The sequence below is a fragment of the Prorops nasuta genome, unplaced genomic scaffold, assembly GCF_024137725.1.
Source record: "Prorops nasuta isolate Cenicafe-Biocafe unplaced genomic scaffold, Cenicafe_Pnas_1.2 PNAS00010, whole genome shotgun sequence".
In the NCBI taxonomy this organism is placed as follows: Eukaryota; Metazoa; Arthropoda; class Insecta; order Hymenoptera; family Bethylidae; genus Prorops; species Prorops nasuta.
Window position 1 is genome coordinate 5,247,970 of NW_027116807.1, and position 21,030 is coordinate 5,268,999.

Here is a 21,030-nt window from a genome sequence, read left to right on the forward strand (position 1 = left end):
ATACGTTTTATTATTATTTAATAAGTATTTTAGAATATAAAGTATTTAGTTTTAAACATATACAAATTATTCCTGTTGAAACTGCTATTAATTAAATATCAAGAAAATCAATTATTAATCTATATACATTAGATTAAGATTTTCTATATATATTATATTGTACCTTTTTGGACAATAAATATTTAATATTTACTTTCAGTGAATCAATATTTAACAAATATAATATAGAAATACCTTTATACACATATATAAAACTTAAAGCAATGAAATTATATACTCATGAAGGAAAATCCTAATTTGCAGTATTTATTTATAGCTTCTGTTTATTTACAATCAGATTTAAAGATTATTATAACGATACAATTCCAATGCAAAAAATGTTCAGAAATGAAAGCTGACAAGTAACAATAGGGTGAAACAACAATTAAAACAGATGGAAAAACTATACAGATTATAAAATACCATTTGCATACAAAATATCAAACAGTTTACTTACTTATCTTTCTAAGCAATTTTCACATGATGACGAAAGAAAATGATGTGATCAATGAAAAATCGAAGAAGGTAAAATGATGTTGTAACAAATGTGTGTACAATAAACAAAAAATATGTGCGAACGATTAAGTTACTCGTTATTATTCACTATAGTAGAATTGATTGACACGTATTACATGAAATGGATATGTTTCCTATTATAAATTGCAATACCAACAATGAGCGTAAAATGAAAAATTTCAAAGATCCTTATTAATATGCAATAGTTCAATGCTCCAGTTTCTCTCGCTAAGTTCGTAAAGATCGGACGAGCCTCTTTATAGTATAGTTAATTTTAATTGCAGATTCATTATGAATAAAAAAAAGTCCAAGTGTCAATTTTGCAAAATGTGAATTAAACTATTAAAGTCACCTCTACTAAATTCACTTCTAGAACGATACACTTGGTCGAAACTGATATTCATTGCAACAGTGAAAGCAGTGAAGGTGCAACAAATGGCATTTACATACAGTTTATATAATTAACAAGTATTAGTTAAGATTTTACAGTAAATAATAATCTTTAAAGTAGAAATAATATTTTCATTGGCCCTTGGACGCTTATTCATCATAAGTCTTCAATTGTTTATCATCGAAGGTACGACAGAGATGTAAGAAAAATCATAAAGCTTAACCCTTTCAGACCCTGTGTCATCCCACTGTATACATAGTTAAAAAATCATATAAAATTCTACAAGCACCCATCTAAAACCTGATTTGATACCTTGGTTCATGTAAAATTAATTATAAAAAATTTAAACATACTAGAAATTATTTAAAAATAATCAGAATTACCCCAAAAATTATTATCATAAAGTCTGAAAGGATTAATTCGCTGTGCCCGCTGTGGCTAAGCATCTCCTTTTCTTTCCACCGTCTATTTTTATTTTTAATCCTGCGGAGGTAAAATTCAATTGACATTGTAAAGCAGTCAGCACGTTAATGAGCAATAATTCGGAATTACCACGTAAAATGTGTCTACACCTCACAAAATCTTTGCAAAATCATAAAAATACTATTCCAATTTATAGTTTGGAATAATCGAGGAAGACATTGTGATTGTTCGTTCTTGTACTCTCTTTTTTTCTTTTTCTTTTCTGATCCCCTGACTATCCCCCTCCCTCTTTATCACACCCATAGACACACACTCACCCCCACCCTCTCTCGTTTTGCATCACGTATATAGTATAGGTGTATATATTACAATTATATCATCATTATCCTATGACAATTGACTCTTATTAAGGAACGATTTTGCGCAAAACGCTGATTGTTATTAGCATGCCCAATATCGTAATTGATGCCATCTCTTGCACTACTTTGCTCGAGGAAGACATGGTTACTCGCATTGGAATAATCTCCACTGAAAAAATAAAAGTTTTTAAAAATGAGTAAAAAAGCCAAGAATTTAATCGACTTACCCATCACCGTTCTATTTTTCATGTCAGCATATTCCTGATGACGATTGGGGTAAGCTGGTATCGTTGCAAAGCAACTAATTTCCAAACTACTATTTTCACCTGCGTGCGACTCCAAAACTTTTATCTTCAGTTTTGCTGTAGCAGACATTAATCCACCTTTTAAGTGGGTGATTGGAAAATCATTTACAAGTGAGACGTCCACCTGATTAGTAATTGAAAATATTTCTCATGTTAAAAATATATACTATATATACAGGTGTATACTTTAATTTTCCCCAGAGTGTGAATGTAAAAATTGATATTTCTTGTAGTTATGGAGCTGAGTGAGGTTTTTGCATTCACGATCTGGAGCAAGTTAAAGTATTACGCCCTGTACAATAGTATGTATATACAGGGTGTCCGATTAACTTTTGTCAAGTTGATATATTAATATAGAGCGAATTATTTTGAGGATAAAATTTGTACACCATTTTCCTATGTATCCCTTAATTAAAAAGTTATTAAAGATTAACAGTTCTTTGTTTCAAGACTTGCTATTGGTAGAATCATCTTATGACCTTTTCCTATTGGTCAGAGATCGATTGGACAGTCTACACTGACCAATAATAAGTTTCAATGTAAGAAACTTTTAATCCTTAATAATCCTTTAGTTTAGCTTTACATGAGAAAATGGTTTATTCCTAAAATTATTCACTCCATTTAAATTTATCAGTTTGACGTGAGTTAATCGGACACCCTGTACATCTCTCCTTTTATTATTCTTCCATTTAAATAAATAACAATTTTGATTACCTCTTTCCCATTAATATACCAAGTCAAATGAGGAACTGGATTGGCTGCTGACGAGGAACAATTTGCTTCCAAATATTCACCAACGTAATACGAGCTCTTTTCAAAGGTGATCACTGGATTTTCAGTCTGTGGCACTTTTTTTAAATATATAATGCATAATTATTTTGGGATAAAAAGTAAACGTTACAATTTTTAAATAATATCTTTTTAACAATTTTGTTAAGTTTCAAAATTTTTATTGCAATTAATATTCACTATAGAAAATTTAAAAAAAAATTAGCAGTGTTAAATCACTTTACAAGGATTCTAAATTTCAATTATATAAGATTTCTAACTCTTAAAGAATTTGAGGAGATCGAATCGTGTCAATGTCAGTTCGAGATTAAAATTGAATCTGTTCTTTTTCTTACCTATCACGTGCAGCTTCACTTCCTCGGAAGATTTGGTGTAAATAGGAGTGTCGGTGGAAACTGCGCAAGAATAAGGACCGGACGCATCGAAACGGACGTCCATCAATTTGATTGTCGTTCCATTCTCAGAATACTGAAATTTCAATGAAACACTACAAATTTATTTAATTCGATTGTTGCATATTTTAATAACAATACAAAAAAAAGTTTACTTGCAAAACGTAAATTATTGATAGCTCTTTCTGAACATAAAAAATTATTGAAAAAGAAATATTCCCCTTCTACATGCATAACCACGAGAGAGTACTTATTGTAGAAGTAAATTTTATGTAACATATTGGAATACTATTTTCTACCAAGCCATATATATATATATATATTCCTATATCAGCCTTTTTTCTCGCACGCCATATAAAACTACTTTGAAATATTGATTTTGTTTTAAATATAAGCCTACAAAAGTCGTTACAGCCTTGAGTACGATGAAAAGTTTTCTTCAGAGCCCATTTAGCAAGCGAGTATCGAAGGGGAGGAAAAATGTGAGAACGTTAAATTGTCACGAGGTTGAAAATTTATCGTGGATATAAATAATGAACGATGAATATGTATGAGGTATGTAACGTTAAAATACAATTGAGAAATTTTTAGTCGTTTATCGTGAATAATAGAAACGATCCAGAAAGAGTTGAGTGATAACAGAAGTGTCTGATCAGACGTGCCTCTCTTAACCAAATGGGAAACGAGCTGAAAATAAAGAACGCGTCATTGTGTGAAATCTGAAGGGTGTAATAAAAGAAATTTATTGTTGAAACGAGCTAAAAGAGCTTGATCGTTGATACCTGTGTAATAAATGTGATAAAAAGGCAAATTTCAGTGCTGCTAAATTACTATTAAGGCATCAACCAGATTGCTTTTGGACTTTTATAATACGTTATATACTGTTATTATTATCACTCATAGTAAATCGTTCTTAAAGCATCGAACAAATCGTTTCGGGGTTATTACAAATTATACTGGTTTGAGACTGTAATTGAAAAATAAAAACAAATCAAGATGCAATTAAAATGACATAAAATGTGAAAATTGGTTAATCTTACATCCATTGTAGCACCATCGACTTGCCAAGTGCGAAATGCTGGGATTCTCCCCCTTATATACTGTAATATTTTTTTTGTATTCTTTGAAAATTCAATCTTGTCCAAACGCTCCTCGGAAACGCTGTGATTACAGATAAGAACTGCTGTACTGTTATATTTCACGTAGCGAGGTGCAAGCAGTTGCACGTGAACGTTATTACAACTTATATCTGAAAGAAAATTGTCAATTATTGCAACTGCTATGTTCCATTTAGATGAATATTATTGGTAAGAATGGGATAATGGAGGAGAAATTTCAGTGCAGAAATAGAAAGAATTATTTTTATACGAAATAGCAACAATATAAATAGTACTTAGTCGAATTTAGTGAAATAAAGTTCCCTATTTAAGAACAGTTATCGATCGGATTCTTGTACTAAAAACAGTTATGAATAAGTTATGCTCTTCCGTCTATCAATTATCCATGCAGTATCTCTTGAGAAAACTCCCAGCTACAATTTATGAATAATTCTATTTTGGCGGTTTTCATCATTTGATTTTTGGATTTTTTTGGCGTTTGCTTTATGTTGGACGAGGAGAAAATCATAGGAATGAAATATTGTTTTTTGAGAGAAAATGAGATTTTGAATGCTTTTAGCTTGTTTTTGGAATTTTTCAGGTTTTACTTTAAGATTGAGGAGCGAAAAAGATCACAGAGATGAAAAATTGTTCTGTAAGAAGAGTAGACTTTGGAATATTTATAACTTACTTTCAACATTTTCACTCTCTCCCTTTAGGATTGGAAGGAAAAAATCACAGGAATGAAATATTGTTTTTATAGGAAAATGGGTCTTTGGAATATTGTTTGTTGTGTGAAATTTGATAGATTTCACTTTAAATTAAGGAAGGAAAAGCCACGAGTATAAAATATTGCTTTAGAGAGAAAATGGGATCTTCTATTTTTGTCTTGCTGTTGGAATGTTGCAGCTTTCACTTCGAGATTCAAGAAGGAAAACTTCAAAACGGAGATATTATTTTATAAAAAAATCATGCATTGAAATATTAAAATTTTGCTTCAGGAAAATTCCAGACCCCGCTTAAAGAGCGAGGAAGGAATAAAATCGCGCGCGGGAATGAAATATCGTTTTGGGAGAAAATGGGACTGTGGAGTAGTGTCGATGGTCCTTAGTGTTATGGTGCGGGGGTGTTTAAAGTGGTTTCAGGTGAAGAGGAAGCGTTCAAAGATCAATGGATCGCGATAGAAGGGGTTGAGAGAGGACGTAGAGCAGGGTGGGGACAAAAAGAGAGAAAGGGTGAAGAAAAAAGTTGAATGAAAAGTATGAGAAGCATTACACCCTGTTGCTGGGGGGTGGTATAGTACTAGATCGATGGGGAAAATCGTCTATTATCTGTAACATTTGCCTTAGGTGTGTTTCCTCTGCCACAGTTACTATATATAGTATATACAATATATTACAGGCCAGATTAACTGCACGCGATTAAATTCTCGCACGAGCTCAACTTGTAACAACACAATAACCAAACGCTGACACAGTTCTATTAATCCATTTAAATAGCCAACTAAGGAGATCGATATAATAAATACACACGAGTGTCCCATTAACCGATCTTCCTCCTAAATAAACTCTTCTGCAAAATTGCTCATCAATTTTCAACGTTAAACGATATTTTACAACCCTGAAGAAAATATATATTGAAAAATGTATATTGTCAGTGATAGTGCGAATCTGTATGAATTTAAATGCAGCGAAGGGATGAAAATTTTAAGAACTGCTCAGGGGTGTAATGGGTGATTATTTTGGTTTTGTGTGTAAGAGGGTGGTGGAGAAAAGAATTTTTTATGGTGCTTTGATGGGAAGGAACAGAGGGTGGAGGATTGATCAACATGTCAGACAGGTGGCAGAGAGAAAGCTGTCAGGAGGAAGCGGATTAAATTGAGGCTGACTTACAGGAAAATAATTGTAAAATGTAATATGCGATTAGGATCCCCTTCCAGTCGGCTGCAACTTGGCGTGACATTGTAAAAATGACGTCTCTGAAAATGCTGAGTAAAATGCTTCACTGGTCTAGAATTTGTTAGTTAATAGGAAAACGTGCGTCTACTTTGTACAGTGTAAGTGTGAGTGTGTATGTGTGCGTGCCTGTGAACTACGGAACTTCGTGCCAAGTCGGCGCTACAACTGAGCAAATGCAAAAGGCGAGGACCGGGGTGGCGAGAACCACCCAGCGACCTAGCCTAACCTGACCAACACCGACCAACCCCTACCAGCCATTCCGATTTGACCCGAACGAACCCGACCAAACCCGATTGCTGACCATCCCACACCAAACAACCCCTTCGATCGTCCTCGTATAATATACTCATACTCGACCAACTCCTGTAAATTAAACCGTATATATATATATATATATATATAGTACGTGTGTATGTAGAGAAACTTGTATGCTTTGCCATACTTAGATTCAATTTAATACCATAGTTTATATTACTTTTCTTTTTTTTCATCACTGTATAATATATATAAATTTTTCTTGACAGGATTTTTTCAATTAAAATTTTTATTAATATTGTTTATCACATTTAATATCGGTTTTGGAGTATATATTTATACAGGTACTGCAAATAGAAATTTTTTGGGGGTTTTTTACATGTAATTGTTTCATTAATTAGAATTTTAATTATTTTCAGAAGGAAATGCTGTTTTTTGAATGGACCCTATCCTTCTGAGTTTTGTTTATGTGGCTTTATTTGAATTTTATTAATTTTTTCTATCGTGCATTACAATTTCATTTGAACATTCGAAATTCGCGGTACTTTTTTATATGAGCATGTCTCACACGTTCTATCGCTATACGTGGAAATTGCATCTGACCACTCCTATGAAATAACACTTAGCTGATATATACACATACACACATCCACATGCAAAGATCAGATAATACTGATAGATACAAGTATATGTATATGCAATGCAACTATTCGATTTCTACAGCGGTCTACACTAATACATTGCTTTAGTTATTTGACATTTTTGACACAATCAGCAATTCAGCATAACAGTAACTGACGTAGATAAAAAATGACATTATAAACTCATTCACATTTTTATACAAATTTTAATGTTGTAATTAAGAATGGAGTCTCGAGAAGAAGATGACCTGGAAGATTTTCAATCTACTGTTTACTCATTCCCACCTAGTGTACAAGAAGTAATAGAACAGGTTAGGTTTTTCTTGGTTATAAGCACTTGTCAAAACATTGTTCTTATCAAATGCTCTTTTATCAGTTTTTCCTTCGAAAAAAAATGAATAATCATTAGTTTCTAATAGAAATCTCATATTCTACATTTATTTCTTAGGTTTTACCAAGTAACGACCCCTTGGATCAGCCAAACTTCAATGTTGTTGATTATATCAATTCTCTTTTTCCTACTGAGCAATCATTATCAAATATCGATGAGGTAGTTAATAAAATGGAACTTAAAATACGAATGATTGATAAAGAAATACGCTCCGTAGTGCATGGTCAAACAAATGTGGGTCAGGATGGACGTGCCGCTTTAGAAGATGCACAAAAAGTAATACGGCAGCTCTTCGTTCATATCAAAGAAATAAAAGACAAAGCTGAACAATCTGAAGAGGTGGTTAAAGAAATAACTAGAGATATTAAACAATTAGATTTTGCTAAAAGAAACCTTACTGCTTCCATAACAACATTGAATCATTTGCACATGCTTGTTGAAGGTGTAGACTCTTTGAAGTAAGTATTTTGCTACTGTCCAATTTATAAAAATATAATATGAGAGTATTAGCCATTGGTATATGCTTATAATTTGAATAACAATTATTGTAGAGTATTAACTCAACAAAAACAATATGGTAAAATAATGCTACCACTGCAGGCAGTAATGCAAGTAATGCAGCACTTTAATAGTTATATGGACATTCCACAAGTGAAACAATTATCAGATGAAGTATGCATTCAATTTTTATACTTTGCTTCTTTATTTTCTTAGACAACTTATATTTTACTAACCTTTAGGTACGTCAAATACACATTGAATTAGCACAACAAATAACAGCTGATTTTAAGCAAGCATTTTCAGGGCAAAATTCAAAACATTTTAATCAGCTAACAGAAGGCTGCTTAGTACTATCAATGCTAGATCCTAAAGTGAAGTATGTAAATTTTTGTTTCAATGCAATGTTCTTAATATGAGACAGCTCTTAATAGTAATTTTTAATTCAAAGGAAAGATTTACTCACCTGGTTCGTAGGTATTCAATTACAAGAATATGCGCACCTGTTTGATGAAAATCAAGATTTTGCATGGCTGGATAAAATAGATCGGCGGTACGCCTGGATAAAAAAACATTTGCTTGATTTTGAATCAAAATTTGGGACTATTTTTCCACAAGACTGGGAAATATCGGAGCGTATCGCAGTACAGTTTTGCAATGTTACACGCGAAGATCTTACAAAGCTCATGTACAAAAGACGTGCCGAAATAGATGTAAAATTACTATTGTTTGCAATACAAAGAACAAGCAATTTTGAAACATTATTAGCTAAAAGATTTACGGGTACAACTTTAGAACTTTCTGATATGTCAGAAGCAAAGAAACCAACCAATGCAAATGAAGAAAGCAATATAGCAGCAAATACTGCTGAAGAAGAGCAGGTATTTTTATATTTTCTTTAGCCTTTTTTCATTTAAAATAATATTTTTCCTATTTACTAAATTTATTATTTTTATTTTAGAGTAAGACTGAAAATGAAAAACCAGTAATATCACCTTTCGCAAACCTTATAGGAAAATGTTTTGAGCCATATTTATATATTTATATAGAAAGTTTAGACCGTAATTTAGCGGATCTAATGGATAAATTTATATCCGACTGCAAGACTCAACCACCAGGGGCAAAAGACTTTGAGGGCATCGAAGGCCCTAGCAGTGTTCTTTCATCATGTGCAGATTTGTTTGTATTTTATAAAAAATGCATGTTACAATGCACACAATTAAGTACAGGGAAAATTATGTTGAATTTAGCTGAAACTTTTCAAAAATATTTACGTGAATATGCTTTAAAAATTTTACAAAATAATTTACCCAAGTAAGTGAACTAAATGATACATATATTATAATAATTCAAAAAATATTATAAATCTTTTAATTAACTATAGAGTTGGAGGAAGTACTGGACTTGGATCTAGTATGAGCAGCATAACCCGCGATTTTAGAGATTTATCTACATCAGGTTTCATACAGAATTTCCAAAGTTTCCTGAAAGAAGGTGAGACCACTAGATTTAGTAAAGAAGAGCAGGCTCGAATATGCTGGTAAATACTCTCTGATATAATCTTGTATAATTGTTCTAAAATATATCAATGTCATTATGTTAATTTATTTTTAGTATTTTAACAACAGCAGAATATTGTTTAGAGACTACCCAGCAGCTAGAAGAAAAATTACGTGAAAAAACTGATAAATGCTATGCTGAAAAAATTAATTTATCCCAGGAACAGGATATTTTTCATAAGTAAGCATTACATATAAGTTAGATTTTTGAAAATACTATTTTATATAATAAATTCTTAATAAAAATAATTTATTTCCAGTGTTATTTCAAATTGTATACAACTGCTAGTACAAGATTTAGAATCAGCATGTGAACCAGCTCTAACTGCAATGACAAAGGTATGCCTAAAGCATTCACATATACAACATTTTATTAAAGTGTTAATGCATCAGTATCTACTCTTTCATTTAAGGTGCAATGGAGTACGCTTGAAGTGGTTGGGGACCAAAGTAGCTATGTAAATACTATTGTAGCACACTTACGGCAAACAATTCCTTCTATAAGAGATAAATTGTCGTCGTGCAGAAAATATTTTACACAACTTTGTGTTAAGTTTGCCAGGTATAATTGCCATTCATTTTTTATAAATCTAATTAATTCCATAAAGTTAATATGATTACTGGTTTCCTATTATTTCAGTTCTTTCATAGTAAAATTAGTACAGCAATTGTATAAATGTAAACCACTAAATGCAGTCGGTGCAGAGCAATTACTGTTAGATGTTCATATGTTGAAAACTGCCCTCCTGGATTTACCATCAACTGATTATCAAGTTCAAAGAAAAGCTCCTGCTACCTATACTAAGGTAATAAAGAAGTGACGGAATGAGAATGTGTTGTAAAATAATTTATTTTATTTAATATTATTATTCTACTACAGGTTGTAGTAAAGGGTATAGCAAATGCTGAAATGATATTAAAGATTGTAATGGCACCAATTGAATCTCACAATGATTTTGTAAAGCAATGCAGAATACGGTTACCGGATCTACAAGTTCCAGAATTTCAAAAAATTCTAGACATGAAGGTAATATTTTTTACTCAACATCTATATATATTTACATATAAATATATATTTATTCTTTATATAGGGCCTAAAAAAAACTGAACAATTACAACTAATGGAACAGTTTAAACAGCTAGAAAATTCGAATACTTCGTTAGATACCAGAAATAACACAGCTCAAGATAGTCCCGAGCATGAAGCAGGAAGAATTAAAAGATTAGAAAAACTTATAAAAAAACGAATTTAAAATTAAAACATTGTAAAATAAATGCTCATATTATAAGCAAACACATATTAAATACACGGTGATTCATTTTCAAAAATGAATGAAAATAGTTTAGAATGAAATGTTTCTTGTAAAAATTTCATTTAAATTTAAGGAAGGGGAGAAGAAATATTGTTAATGACATTAGTTTTATTTTGTATTTACTGCTCCGAGCATTTGAATACAAGCATAGTGAAAAGAGAATGTGTGGTAATGCATTTGCAAATCATTAGCGCAGTTTATCTCCGTCTTTAGTCAATTTTGTTCGACTTTTTTCGTATACATATACAGTTACACACTTTTAATTCATGATGTATTTATATGCACGAAGAACTATTGTTTTAAATATAACAGGCTTGTTCCAATATCACCAAAAACAGTTCATAGAATATAGAACTGTCACACATCTGCGCGCAACATGAAATCGAACTATGTCGCCAAAATTTAATATATCGCGATGTTAGAATGAAAACAATTTATCCTGTTCTGATAAACAAACTTAGACAATTTTAAAACTTTAAAATAATAGTTACATTCAATGACTGAATCGAGAGTTAAAAGTAAGAAAATAAAAATTGTATTTAAACAGTGCATATTTATCTCTAAATATCCTGGATGACATATTTGAAGATCAAGTTAAAATTACCCCATCCTTTTCTTAGAAATATTTTTTTTACCCTAGAAAGGGTTTGAACTAAAGAATACTTGTCTAACATTTACACTCATTTTTGAATATGGACCACCTTATATAATATACACTGCGAGGATGTATAAATTAAAAATATGTAAACTTTATTTTTGATGGGTTTACAGTCGGTTTTATGTTAATCCTTTAATCATTTCGAAGATTTAATTTATGAATATTGTTTTCATAAATGCTTTTAGCCATAATATTAATAATTAACAAAAAAATAATCCAAGCTTTGTGGTTTTCATTTTTTTTTTATTTGCAGGTATTTACAGTACCTTACTTTTATTAATAAAAATGCACAAGTGAAAAGTTAACCTTGCTTTTGTGCAAGTTCTTTAGCCTTAGCTTTTTCAAGTTTAGCAATACGAGCAGCAGACTTGCTTCCCAATAAACCACCTCCCCAGTGACGCCTGATTTCGTCATATCGATCATTGTAATTTGTTTTGATTGCCTCAACAATTTTTGCAAAATTTGCTCTATCTCCAGAATCAACCTGGAATAAGAAATGAATTTAGGAATAAATTTTAGAAAGGATTTAATTTTTTTAAATGACTGAAAATAAAACATTTGTGCTACTAATTACTTGTGTCAAAGCTACTGCAGTACAAGTCTTGCGTCTCACGAGACGTCCCAGACGTGCTTTTCCTTTAATAATGCAATAAGGTATTCCCATCTTACGGCATAGAGCTGGGAGGAACAGGACAATCTAGAAAAAACAACATTATACTTTTACTTTAGATACCATCAATTTAATTAAAGGAATGAATCAACATTGTATTTATTCTCAGGGTCATGTTTCCTCCTATGAAATAAAATCTCTCCTTGATTTTACTCTCAGGTGAAGAAATTCTTACATCATGCTTAAAAATATAGAAACAATAATAAATTACTTTTTACACCTTACCTCAATTGGATCAACATCATGTGCTATGACAACCAACTGTGCTTTTTTCTGTTCTACCAGGGTGGTAACTGCATTGGCACCAGACTTTAATACATTAGGTTTTTTCGTTGGAGTGTCCTCTTTCTTTTCTACTTTCTGTTCTGCCCTAGCCTTTAGCCTGAGTTTTTTCTGGACAGCTGATTCTGGACGATATTTCTCCAATACTTTGAATAACTGAGTTGCTGTAATTATAATATATAAAAAAAAGGATTATAACTCAAATTTATAGAAAAAAAAATGTACAAATTTCTTTTGAAAGTAATTAATGTATATTACCAGTTTGTTTATCTAAAGTCTGTGTGAATTGGTTGATAGGGGGTGGAACTTTCAACCTTTTTTGCAATACTGCTCTTTGCCTTTGAATACGAATATACTTGGGCCATTTTACAAACCGGCTGAGGTCTCTAGCTGGCTGAATGTCCTGACCTAAAATTAAATATTATTTGTCATCTTTGTCACTTAGTATTACTTATTATTTATTATTTATAATAAAATATTAACTTGCCAATTCCAAAATTGCGGGACCTCTTTTCAAACAGAGGGTTGGTCTGCTTCTTAGGTTCCACTTTCTTAACAGCCAAAGGAGCAGCTGCTACCTTCTTACCTACCTTCTTCTTGGGCTAAAATATAACAGACGTAATTAAAACCTTAAGTGCATAAAGTAGGAGAGCAGCAGCTAAGTTTTAAAAAAAAGTAGGGTTATATTTTCTAGCAAAGGTTTTAAATAAATCTTATAAGCAAATTATTTACACCAACGTAAACACAAATAATTATCAATTATAAATTCTTTTCATTATTATTATTGAACAAATTTTTGAGATCTTAATAAAATCTGTGCCTTGTCATTAAACTGGCAAAACATGTCACGTTGATGTATAAATGTTAACATTAGACAGACGAATAATTATAAAATATTTTTACTAATAGCCATTTTTAATAATTTACCTTCTTTTGCACCATCTTGCTATATCAGAATCTTGCAGATTCCGAAAAGATTCTCCGATGTAAAACTTTAAAACTCCGCGAGACAAAACGCGAAACGTCGAAGTATGGCCGCCCAAAACGAAAAGAGTTGAGATTTATTTTCCACTCAGCGGCAGCACTGCAGCAACAACTATATATTTTTAATACGTTTCACAGATCACTTCGCTCACATCACAACTTCAGACTTCAGGTTCACTTCACAGTTCACAATTACTTCACATTCGCAGTGTCTATTTTTACCGGTAGAGGGAAGGATGATGCTTACAGCTTACTGGGGTTTGCTTATCTCATAACTTCTATAAATATATGCTCTAGAGCTAGACTGCAATAAGATTGGCGGTTGGGGATTTAAATATATATAACCCCGTCAATCCCGATTGTCCCCAATAATAAATAGTTTGCTAAAGACTTTTAACTACCTTAAATTGTTTTATTATACATTTAAATATAATAATAAGAGTACACAATTTATTATTAAAAGTGTAATGTAGCGGCAAATCAAATATATTTATAAAATTCTTTGACTATAGATAATTGTGCAATTTAAGATTTGGGAGAGACCGATTTAAATAAAATATAATGGCAAACGACGAATTGTCCTTACTGCAACAGTCGTTTAATGAAATGACAGAAGAAAGTACTGCTCTTGGAGAAGAGATATTGAATGTATTTGATGTACTGAATATTGATCTTGAATCTATACCAAGTGATATAAAGGAAGGATTAGACAAGGTTTCAACAATATTAAGGTCTGAAGGATTACTTGAAATTGATAAAACTGCTTTAACTATAATCAAACAAAACCAAATTACTAAAGAAATGAAAAAGCAGCGTAAAGAAAGAGAATTATCTGCTAAATATGATGAACTATATAAGAAGTTTTTAAAGTTTCAAAAAAAGACTAATTATTTGAACGAAGCATTAGATACTGCACTTACATTTACAACAGAATCTAATGCAGAGGAAGGAGATTCTGTTTCCACTAAAATATTTTTCTCAAAAAAATTAGATGAATATCAACAAACTTTAGAAAATTTGGAAGCTGACTTAGCACAAATGAAACTTGATGAGATATATCCTGAATGTATATTAGAAAATTATGAAAGATATTTAGAAATGAAAGGAAGGCTTATTGAAATTAATGAATCTCTTAAAAAATATGGTGACTTACCACCAAATTTGTTACAAGCTAAAACTCTTCTTGAGGAGAAAAAAATAGAATATGAAAAGATTCAAGAGGAATTCAAAAATATGATAAAAAATTGATTTTAAGCAATACTGAATAATCATATTTTCTTCTATAAATTATTTATGTTTAATAAAATATTTTTATAATTCACTATGTAAATATAAAGACATAACATACACTTATATTTAAAAACCATACTTCGATTGTGTTTGTTGCCTGGTTGCCCTGTTTTGTGCCCATTGATTTTTTAGCTCAACTTCCATAGCCTTAGCTTGATGAGCCAAGTACGTAATTTGATGCTTTTTCTTTGATTGGGAACTGGGACCACTGTTTACAGATATTGGTCTTTGAACAGGCTCCTCTGTTAATGCTTTGACTAACCACTCTCTTTCATCAGGTTTAATATCTTCTCCATTTATTTCTATAATATTTGCTTCATCTATTTCTTTATTTTTCCGTTTAACTCCACGCTTGCCACAGAGGTATTCAATTGCTTTGTCATCAATTGCAATATTACCTTCAGAGTCAATATGATACTCCTGTTCTGGCACTGGTAATTTTGGCCCAACCTCTGCTTTATTCTTTATCAATATTTCTTCTCTTGGCAAATTCATAACAGTGCTTGTTAATATTTTATTGACCCTTATATTACTAGATGATTCAACAGGCTCAAGAGAATTTGTTTTAACAATATTTATTTCGTCTTGATAAGATTTCTCTATGGCTCCCACATCAATGTTTATATTATTATCACTTGTTAAACAGAAAAAGTCAGAGTTTGATTTTTCACTTGTATCCATATTATCCTCTTCTTCGGAAGTAGAGTCGTAATTTGCTATTAATGTATTACTTGTTGAAGGCATTGCAATTGCTGGCATAGAATTTGGTTTGCCTTGTAATTTTTCTGATTGATTACTATTTACTAGTTTCTCTGATCTTATAGGTGCTGGCTGTGAGTTTAACATATTTACTTTGTTCTGTGTTTTTTGAAGACTATTAGGTACCAGGCTCGTGTTTTTTATTTTACTTTTATTTGGAGGAGGTAAAAGTGACAACAATCCAGATCCTTTCTATATAAACAAACAACATAAAAAAATATATGAGACCCCAGGCAATGATTTAGAGGGTTTTTCGTAACGTATGCGCATATCGTTCGATTGTTCGCCGCAATTGCTTTGTATGATTTCAACATGTCAAGAAAATTTCACGTGAAAACGTCTGAATCGTGGTGTCTCCATATTAGTAAAACTATTGGTGAAGATGTGTATGTACACACTAGTTTTTTTCATAGGTGAACATTGCAAATGGAAACCTGCTTAATTAATAGCCTTTATACTTAAGGGAAATCCATATACGATATTACAGGGTAAAATTCGACGGTACTTTCCAGACTTATTTTTTCTTGAGAGATTTTCAACTCATAATAGTTTTTTGGAAACGGCAGAAGATTATCTAGAGATGTACGTTGGAAAATTTATGAAGAAGGCAAAAAAAACATGGTTAAAAAACAATTTTACTTCCATTTTTTCAAAAATTGCCCAATGTACATTTCTATATAATTTTCTGGCGTTTCCAAGACACTATGAGGGCTGTTTCAAATCATGCATATGTGCGTTTAAAGTGCTCAAACTCTATGACAATCGTAACGCAAACTAGATACTTTCAGCTTTTTATGCTCGACTCGGAATGTAACCTAAGAGGAATTGAAAACCTGTAAAGAAATAAGACTGGAAAATATCGTCGAATGTGCTTTGCAATGTTACCATGATGAATCCAATTAAAATTAAATACTTTCCAATCTCAACTAATTGATAGTTTTGTAACTGTTACTACTTATACTGTTTTGAATTATTCCCTATACGAAAAAGATTTATGACATTTCTTTTCTTTAGCTTTACTTTTTAAAATTTATATGCTTTTTGGTGTTTCTGTTTTTATCTTTTTTATGAGCTATGACAGAGTAAAAATTATAGCAAGCTACTATAAAAAAATGGCAGGCTATAAAATAACTATAAAACTTACTTCAGATGGCTTAACTCTATTAGATTGTTTCTCATTCTCATCTACATCCTCAAACTAGAAAGAAACAAAATGTTTTATTTTTTTAAATATATTCAATTAATTAGGTAATTTTACACTCACTTCTGACAAATTTGGTACAGTAATCTTGGCTGGAGCTCGTTCTTTTTTCACAGTCCTTGTAGGCTGTAAATTTATTTCTTTATTAGGAGGAATATCATCATCTTCAATTATATTATCATTATCAATGATATTTTTAGGTTTTGGCAATGCAGCAAATAAAGTTTTGTTTGTAGTTTCATTGAGATTGTTCGTCTGTAGATTGAAGCTAGTCTCATCTCCTTGATCTGGTATATCATGTTTTGGAGAAGGTAAACATAACTTTTTGCTTGACTTTTGGTCTTTTTCTATGCTATTTTCCACATTTACTTTATTAATTTGTTTAGTAATTTCTTTTGTCTGTTCATCTTCAGAGCCCTCGTCGCTACTTCCATACGCGACAAGACTCATGGCTGAATACTTGAACACAAAGTTAATCCAACGTGAAAAGTGGTATTTCACAATGGTAAAACAACATCACAATCAGAAACAATTAATCTGTCATTACCGTGTTTATTGTTACTGACACTGTTGACTATTTTCTAACCTGAAACCTAAACATTGTTTGGATGTGAGAACCATGAAAACAGCTGTAAGCACAAAACAGTCATACCAATTTTTTATCGCTGTAGATTGGCGTAGATCAACAGTCGACCAATGACCAATTCAACTAGCGATAAACGATTCCTGCCAAATTCACATTCGTGTCGTCACGTGGGCACGTGTAAAGTGTAAACACAATTAATAGTGACCACTGAGGATATTAACGATTAAAATGAGTAGAAACGTGTTAAAAGAAACGTTAGTTTTAATAATTTTACTTTTACTTAATTACTAGTAGATGTGTATAATTAACAAATAAACTAAATAAATTAATTGCAGGTTTGATGTAGAGTTAAAACACGAACCATTTTACACAGGAGGAAATATTGTGGTAAGCATCTAATAAAATATAGGTCTTAAAAGATAATTAATTTCTTAAATTAATTTGATATTAATATTTTATAAAAGTGGAGCTTAAATGGGGACCACATATTTTGCCAAAATGAAGGAATGGTTTCAGTGGTATCCATTGTCAAAGGTTCTGTAATATCAGTGGTAGGAAAAAATGAAGAAACAGAAGAATTGGATACCATAAATTGTTTTACTTTAAGTAAAGATAATTCTTTTATTCTTACACATCATAAGAGTAGTCTGTTTAAATTCTGGCAATGGGCAGGTAAAGAAAATATTCTTTGTATTCATTATCATGTTTTGTTTGATCTTAATTATGTTGCCTTTGCTGTAGATAATAAACTATTAAAGATATGGAAGTCAATACATAAAGGTCCAGTAGCAAAACTTGCCTTATCTAGTAATGAATATATGATGGCATCTGGAGGAAGTGATGGATGTGTCAAGCTATGGAATTTAGAGAATAACTCTTGCAATTATAATTTAAAAGAGATCCAAGGAGTTGTTAGGTAACGGTTATTAATAATAATTCTTCAGAAATAATTTAATATTGATATAAATAAAAACTTCAGTGTCTTAGAATTTCATCCAAACAAAGAAATGCATCTGGTTTTCGCAGCTGCAGATGATACCAAAATTTATGGGTGGAATGTTAAAAATGGTCAACTGGTACTTACACTTAATGGTCATTTTAGTAAAGTCACCTCGCTTACGTTTCATGAAGATGGTGTTCATGCAGTCAGGTTATTATAGAAATACTATAATATTTTTTTTAGCTTACTTACAATTTTGAATATTTTAGCTCAGGCAGGGATAGAGTGTTAATATTGTGGGATCTATCTACTGCTAATTCTATACGTGTATTACCAGTGTTTGAGGGACTGGAAGGAAGTTTTATCATACCTGAAAAGATTTTGTTCCCTGGATATTCAGAAAACTCAAAATCAATTTATGTTGCTGCAGCAGGAGAAAAGGGTGAATATCTTTCTGAAAAAATGAATAACCTTTAATAATTAAATATTAAGTACTTTAATTTATAGGGGTTGTGAAAATCTGGGAAGTGATAAATGGTAAAGAAACTTATACTCAGAGTAATTCATTAGTAGCACCAGCACAAGAGGAGGGTGGTTTGTCCATTACAACTTTACTCTATAACCATGCAACTGAATGTTTTGCAATGGTTTCAAGTGATCATAACATTATTATCCATTCATTAAATACTTTTGAAAACAAAACACAGGTAACATAAAAAAAAATACAAAGGTACATAACAACATAGTGACTGATATCTCTAATCATAAATATATTGTTTTTCAGTTGGTGGGTTACAGTGATGATATTTTGGATATTGCTTATATTGGACCTAATGACAATTATATAGTAGTGGCAACCAATAGCTGTGACATAAAGTTATATGAACTATCATCTATGAATTGTCGTTTATTGCGTGGTCATACTGATATTGTTTTATCTTTTGCAACCAGTCCAGTAAATCCATATTTACTTATTTCTTCAGGCAAAGTAAATTGATAAGTTTTTAACTAAAAATTAAATTCAGTATAGTAATTATTAGTATTTTTAATTTTAACCTTGCAGGATAACAGTGTACGTGTATGGCTAATGGATAAAGTAACATTAAATATGGCTTGTATAGCATTTGGTATTAGGCATACTGCTTCCGTTGGTAGTATTGCAGCATCACAAATCAGCACCAAATTTTTTGTATCTGTTAGTCAGGACTCTTGTTTGAAATTATGGGAACTAGCTGAAGATATTACTAAACTTGGTAAAAAATAAATTAAACCTCTTATAAAAATGAGCAAAACAAATTGATAAATGAAATGACGAATTTTTTTTATAATGTTTTTACAAATTTCTTTTAGAGCAAGGATCATCATTAAATGCAGTCAACACTGTATTGGCTCATCAGAAAGAAATTAACTCTGTGACGATTTCGCCAAACGATAAATTAATTGCTACAGGATCACAAGATAAGACTGCCAAGGTCTGATAAAATAATGTTACAAATTGTAAAACATAAATTTTATAGTGCGTAATATTACAAAATATATAAAATACATTTTAGTTATGGTCTGCAGTAGATTTGCAATTGCTTGGAACATTTAGAGGTCACAGACGAGGAGTTTGGTGCACAAAATTCTCGCCAATAGATCAAGTAATTTTAACTTCATCTGCTGATTGCACAATTAAGTTATGGTCACTCTCAGAACTTAATTGTTTAAAGGTAATTTTATTTTTATATAAGGTTCAATTCATGTTTATATAAAGTAAAGTAAATTTGATAATTTCTTCAACTATTTTCTTTAGACTTTTGAGGGTCACGAGTCTTCAGTATTAAATGCTGAATTCATATGTCGCGGAATGCAAATTATTACGACGGGTGGTGATGGTTTATTAAAATTATGGACCATTAAAACATCAGAATGCGTTTGTACACTGGATGAACATAAAAGCAAAGTATGGGCACTTGCAGGTATATATTTGGTTTTCACAAATTTATTTCTTCATGAACAATTTTAACTACTTCACTGATATTATAGTCAATAGATCGGAAAGTCATGTAATTAGCGGAGGTAGCGACTCGTTATTAGTCATTTGGAAGGATGTTACAGAAGAAAAGAGAGCTAAACTTTTAGCGGATCAAGAAAAATTAGTTCTAGAAGAACAGAAATTAGCTAATTTATTACAATCTGATCATTTGAAGGCTGCATTGAAACTAGCTCTCAAATTAGAACGACCATTTAAAGTTTTAAAAATTATTGAAGGTCTGTATAAATCTGATTTATTTTAAAATTTTACTAAATAAGTTTTAATATAAATTTTTTAAAATTTGTATAGGTATTTTAAAAAAGGACTCAGATCAGTTGACAGATATTATTCAAGAATTGAAACCCTTGTACAAAGAATCTTTATTAAAATGTGCTATTGCGTGGAATACCAATAGTAAAAATTCCGAAATAGCCCAGGTAAACTTTAATTAAATATGATATAATAAAAGTTACAAAATTATGATCATGAAATTTTAATTAAATTTCTAGATTGTCTTGAATTCGCTGATAGTCGAATTAGGTTCAGGAGATCTTCAAATTTCAAATTTATCTTCTACTTTGGAAGAGCTGATTCCGTACACTGATAGACATTTTAAAAGAATAACGCGGCTTTACCAAGATTTACATCTTCTTGCTTTTACAGTGAAATGCATGAAGCCTTACACTAGTTCTATGGATATTAACTAATGAATATTTA

General features: G+C 31.2%; 6 protein-coding genes across 9 annotated transcripts; 3 read left to right on the forward strand and 3 right to left on the reverse strand.

The window, feature by feature from the left end:
- Positions 1-756: 756 nt before the first annotated feature.
- LOC136777174 (uncharacterized) lies at positions 757-6,412 on the reverse strand. The gene is made up of 6 exons (XM_066733255.1): positions 6,204-6,412; positions 4,255-4,463; positions 3,158-3,290; positions 2,748-2,881; positions 1,956-2,157; positions 757-1,897 (listed from the first exon to the last, which is right to left on the reverse strand). The coding sequence occupies exons 1-6, from the start codon at positions 6,271-6,273 to the stop codon at positions 1,776-1,778; spliced, it is 870 nt and encodes a 289-aa protein (XP_066589352.1). The 5' UTR covers positions 6,274-6,412; the 3' UTR covers positions 757-1,775.
- On the forward strand, positions 5,642-11,662 carry Vps53 (vacuolar protein sorting 53). Of its 4 annotated transcripts, none has more exons than XM_066733251.1 (14): positions 5,642-5,660; positions 7,389-7,476; positions 7,614-8,014; positions 8,108-8,228; positions 8,297-8,433; positions 8,506-8,935; positions 9,016-9,368; positions 9,439-9,594; positions 9,669-9,794; positions 9,874-9,952; positions 10,027-10,175; positions 10,254-10,419; positions 10,494-10,640; positions 10,705-11,662. In XM_066733251.1, the coding sequence occupies exons 2-14, from the start codon at positions 7,390-7,392 to the stop codon at positions 10,864-10,866; spliced, it is 2,514 nt and encodes an 837-aa protein (XP_066589348.1). In that variant the 5' UTR covers positions 5,642-5,660; position 7,389; the 3' UTR covers positions 10,867-11,662. The 4 variants fall into 4 exon arrangements, with proteins under 4 accessions (XP_066589348.1, XP_066589347.1, XP_066589349.1 ...); XM_066733250.1 differs by lacking the exon at positions 5,642-5,660 and adding an exon at positions 6,582-6,634; XM_066733252.1 differs by lacking the exons at positions 5,642-5,660; positions 7,389-7,476 and having other exon boundaries at positions 7,617-7,715; positions 7,759-8,014.
- Positions 11,663-11,806: 144 nt separating this feature from the next.
- RpL7A (ribosomal protein L7A) lies at positions 11,807-13,612 on the reverse strand. Its single transcript, XM_066733256.1, has 6 exons — positions 13,464-13,612; positions 13,024-13,138; positions 12,795-12,944; positions 12,480-12,700; positions 12,159-12,281; positions 11,807-12,068 (listed from the first exon to the last, which is right to left on the reverse strand). The coding sequence occupies exons 1-6, from the start codon at positions 13,476-13,478 to the stop codon at positions 11,886-11,888; spliced, it is 807 nt and encodes a 268-aa protein (XP_066589353.1). The 5' UTR covers positions 13,479-13,612; the 3' UTR covers positions 11,807-11,885.
- A 247-nt stretch (positions 13,613-13,859) lies between these two features.
- On the forward strand, positions 13,860-14,888 carry LOC136776711 (uncharacterized). The gene has a single exon (XM_066732467.1). The coding sequence runs from the start codon at positions 14,082-14,084 to the stop codon at positions 14,766-14,768; it is 687 nt and encodes a 228-aa protein (XP_066588564.1). The 5' UTR covers positions 13,860-14,081; the 3' UTR covers positions 14,769-14,888.
- On the reverse strand, positions 14,877-17,388 carry LOC136776710 (proline-rich protein PRCC). The gene is made up of 4 exons (XM_066732466.1): positions 17,318-17,388; positions 16,834-17,229; positions 16,714-16,767; positions 14,877-15,761 (listed from the first exon to the last, which is right to left on the reverse strand). Exons 2-4 carry the CDS (start codon positions 17,218-17,220, stop codon positions 14,877-14,879), a joined length of 1,326 nt encoding a protein of 441 aa, XP_066588563.1. The 5' UTR covers positions 17,221-17,229; positions 17,318-17,388.
- A 135-nt stretch (positions 17,389-17,523) lies between these two features.
- LOC136776899 (transducin beta-like protein 3) lies at positions 17,524-21,020 on the forward strand. The gene is made up of 15 exons (XM_066732823.1): positions 17,524-17,610; positions 17,692-17,743; positions 17,821-18,028; positions 18,098-18,272; positions 18,336-18,506; positions 18,566-18,738; positions 18,804-19,003; positions 19,081-19,284; positions 19,360-19,549; positions 19,647-19,768; positions 19,850-20,008; positions 20,092-20,257; positions 20,325-20,549; positions 20,623-20,750; positions 20,823-21,020. Exons 1-15 carry the CDS (start codon positions 17,585-17,587, stop codon positions 21,018-21,020), a joined length of 2,397 nt encoding a protein of 798 aa, XP_066588920.1. The 5' UTR covers positions 17,524-17,584.
- The last annotated feature ends 10 nt before the right edge of the window (positions 21,021-21,030 follow it).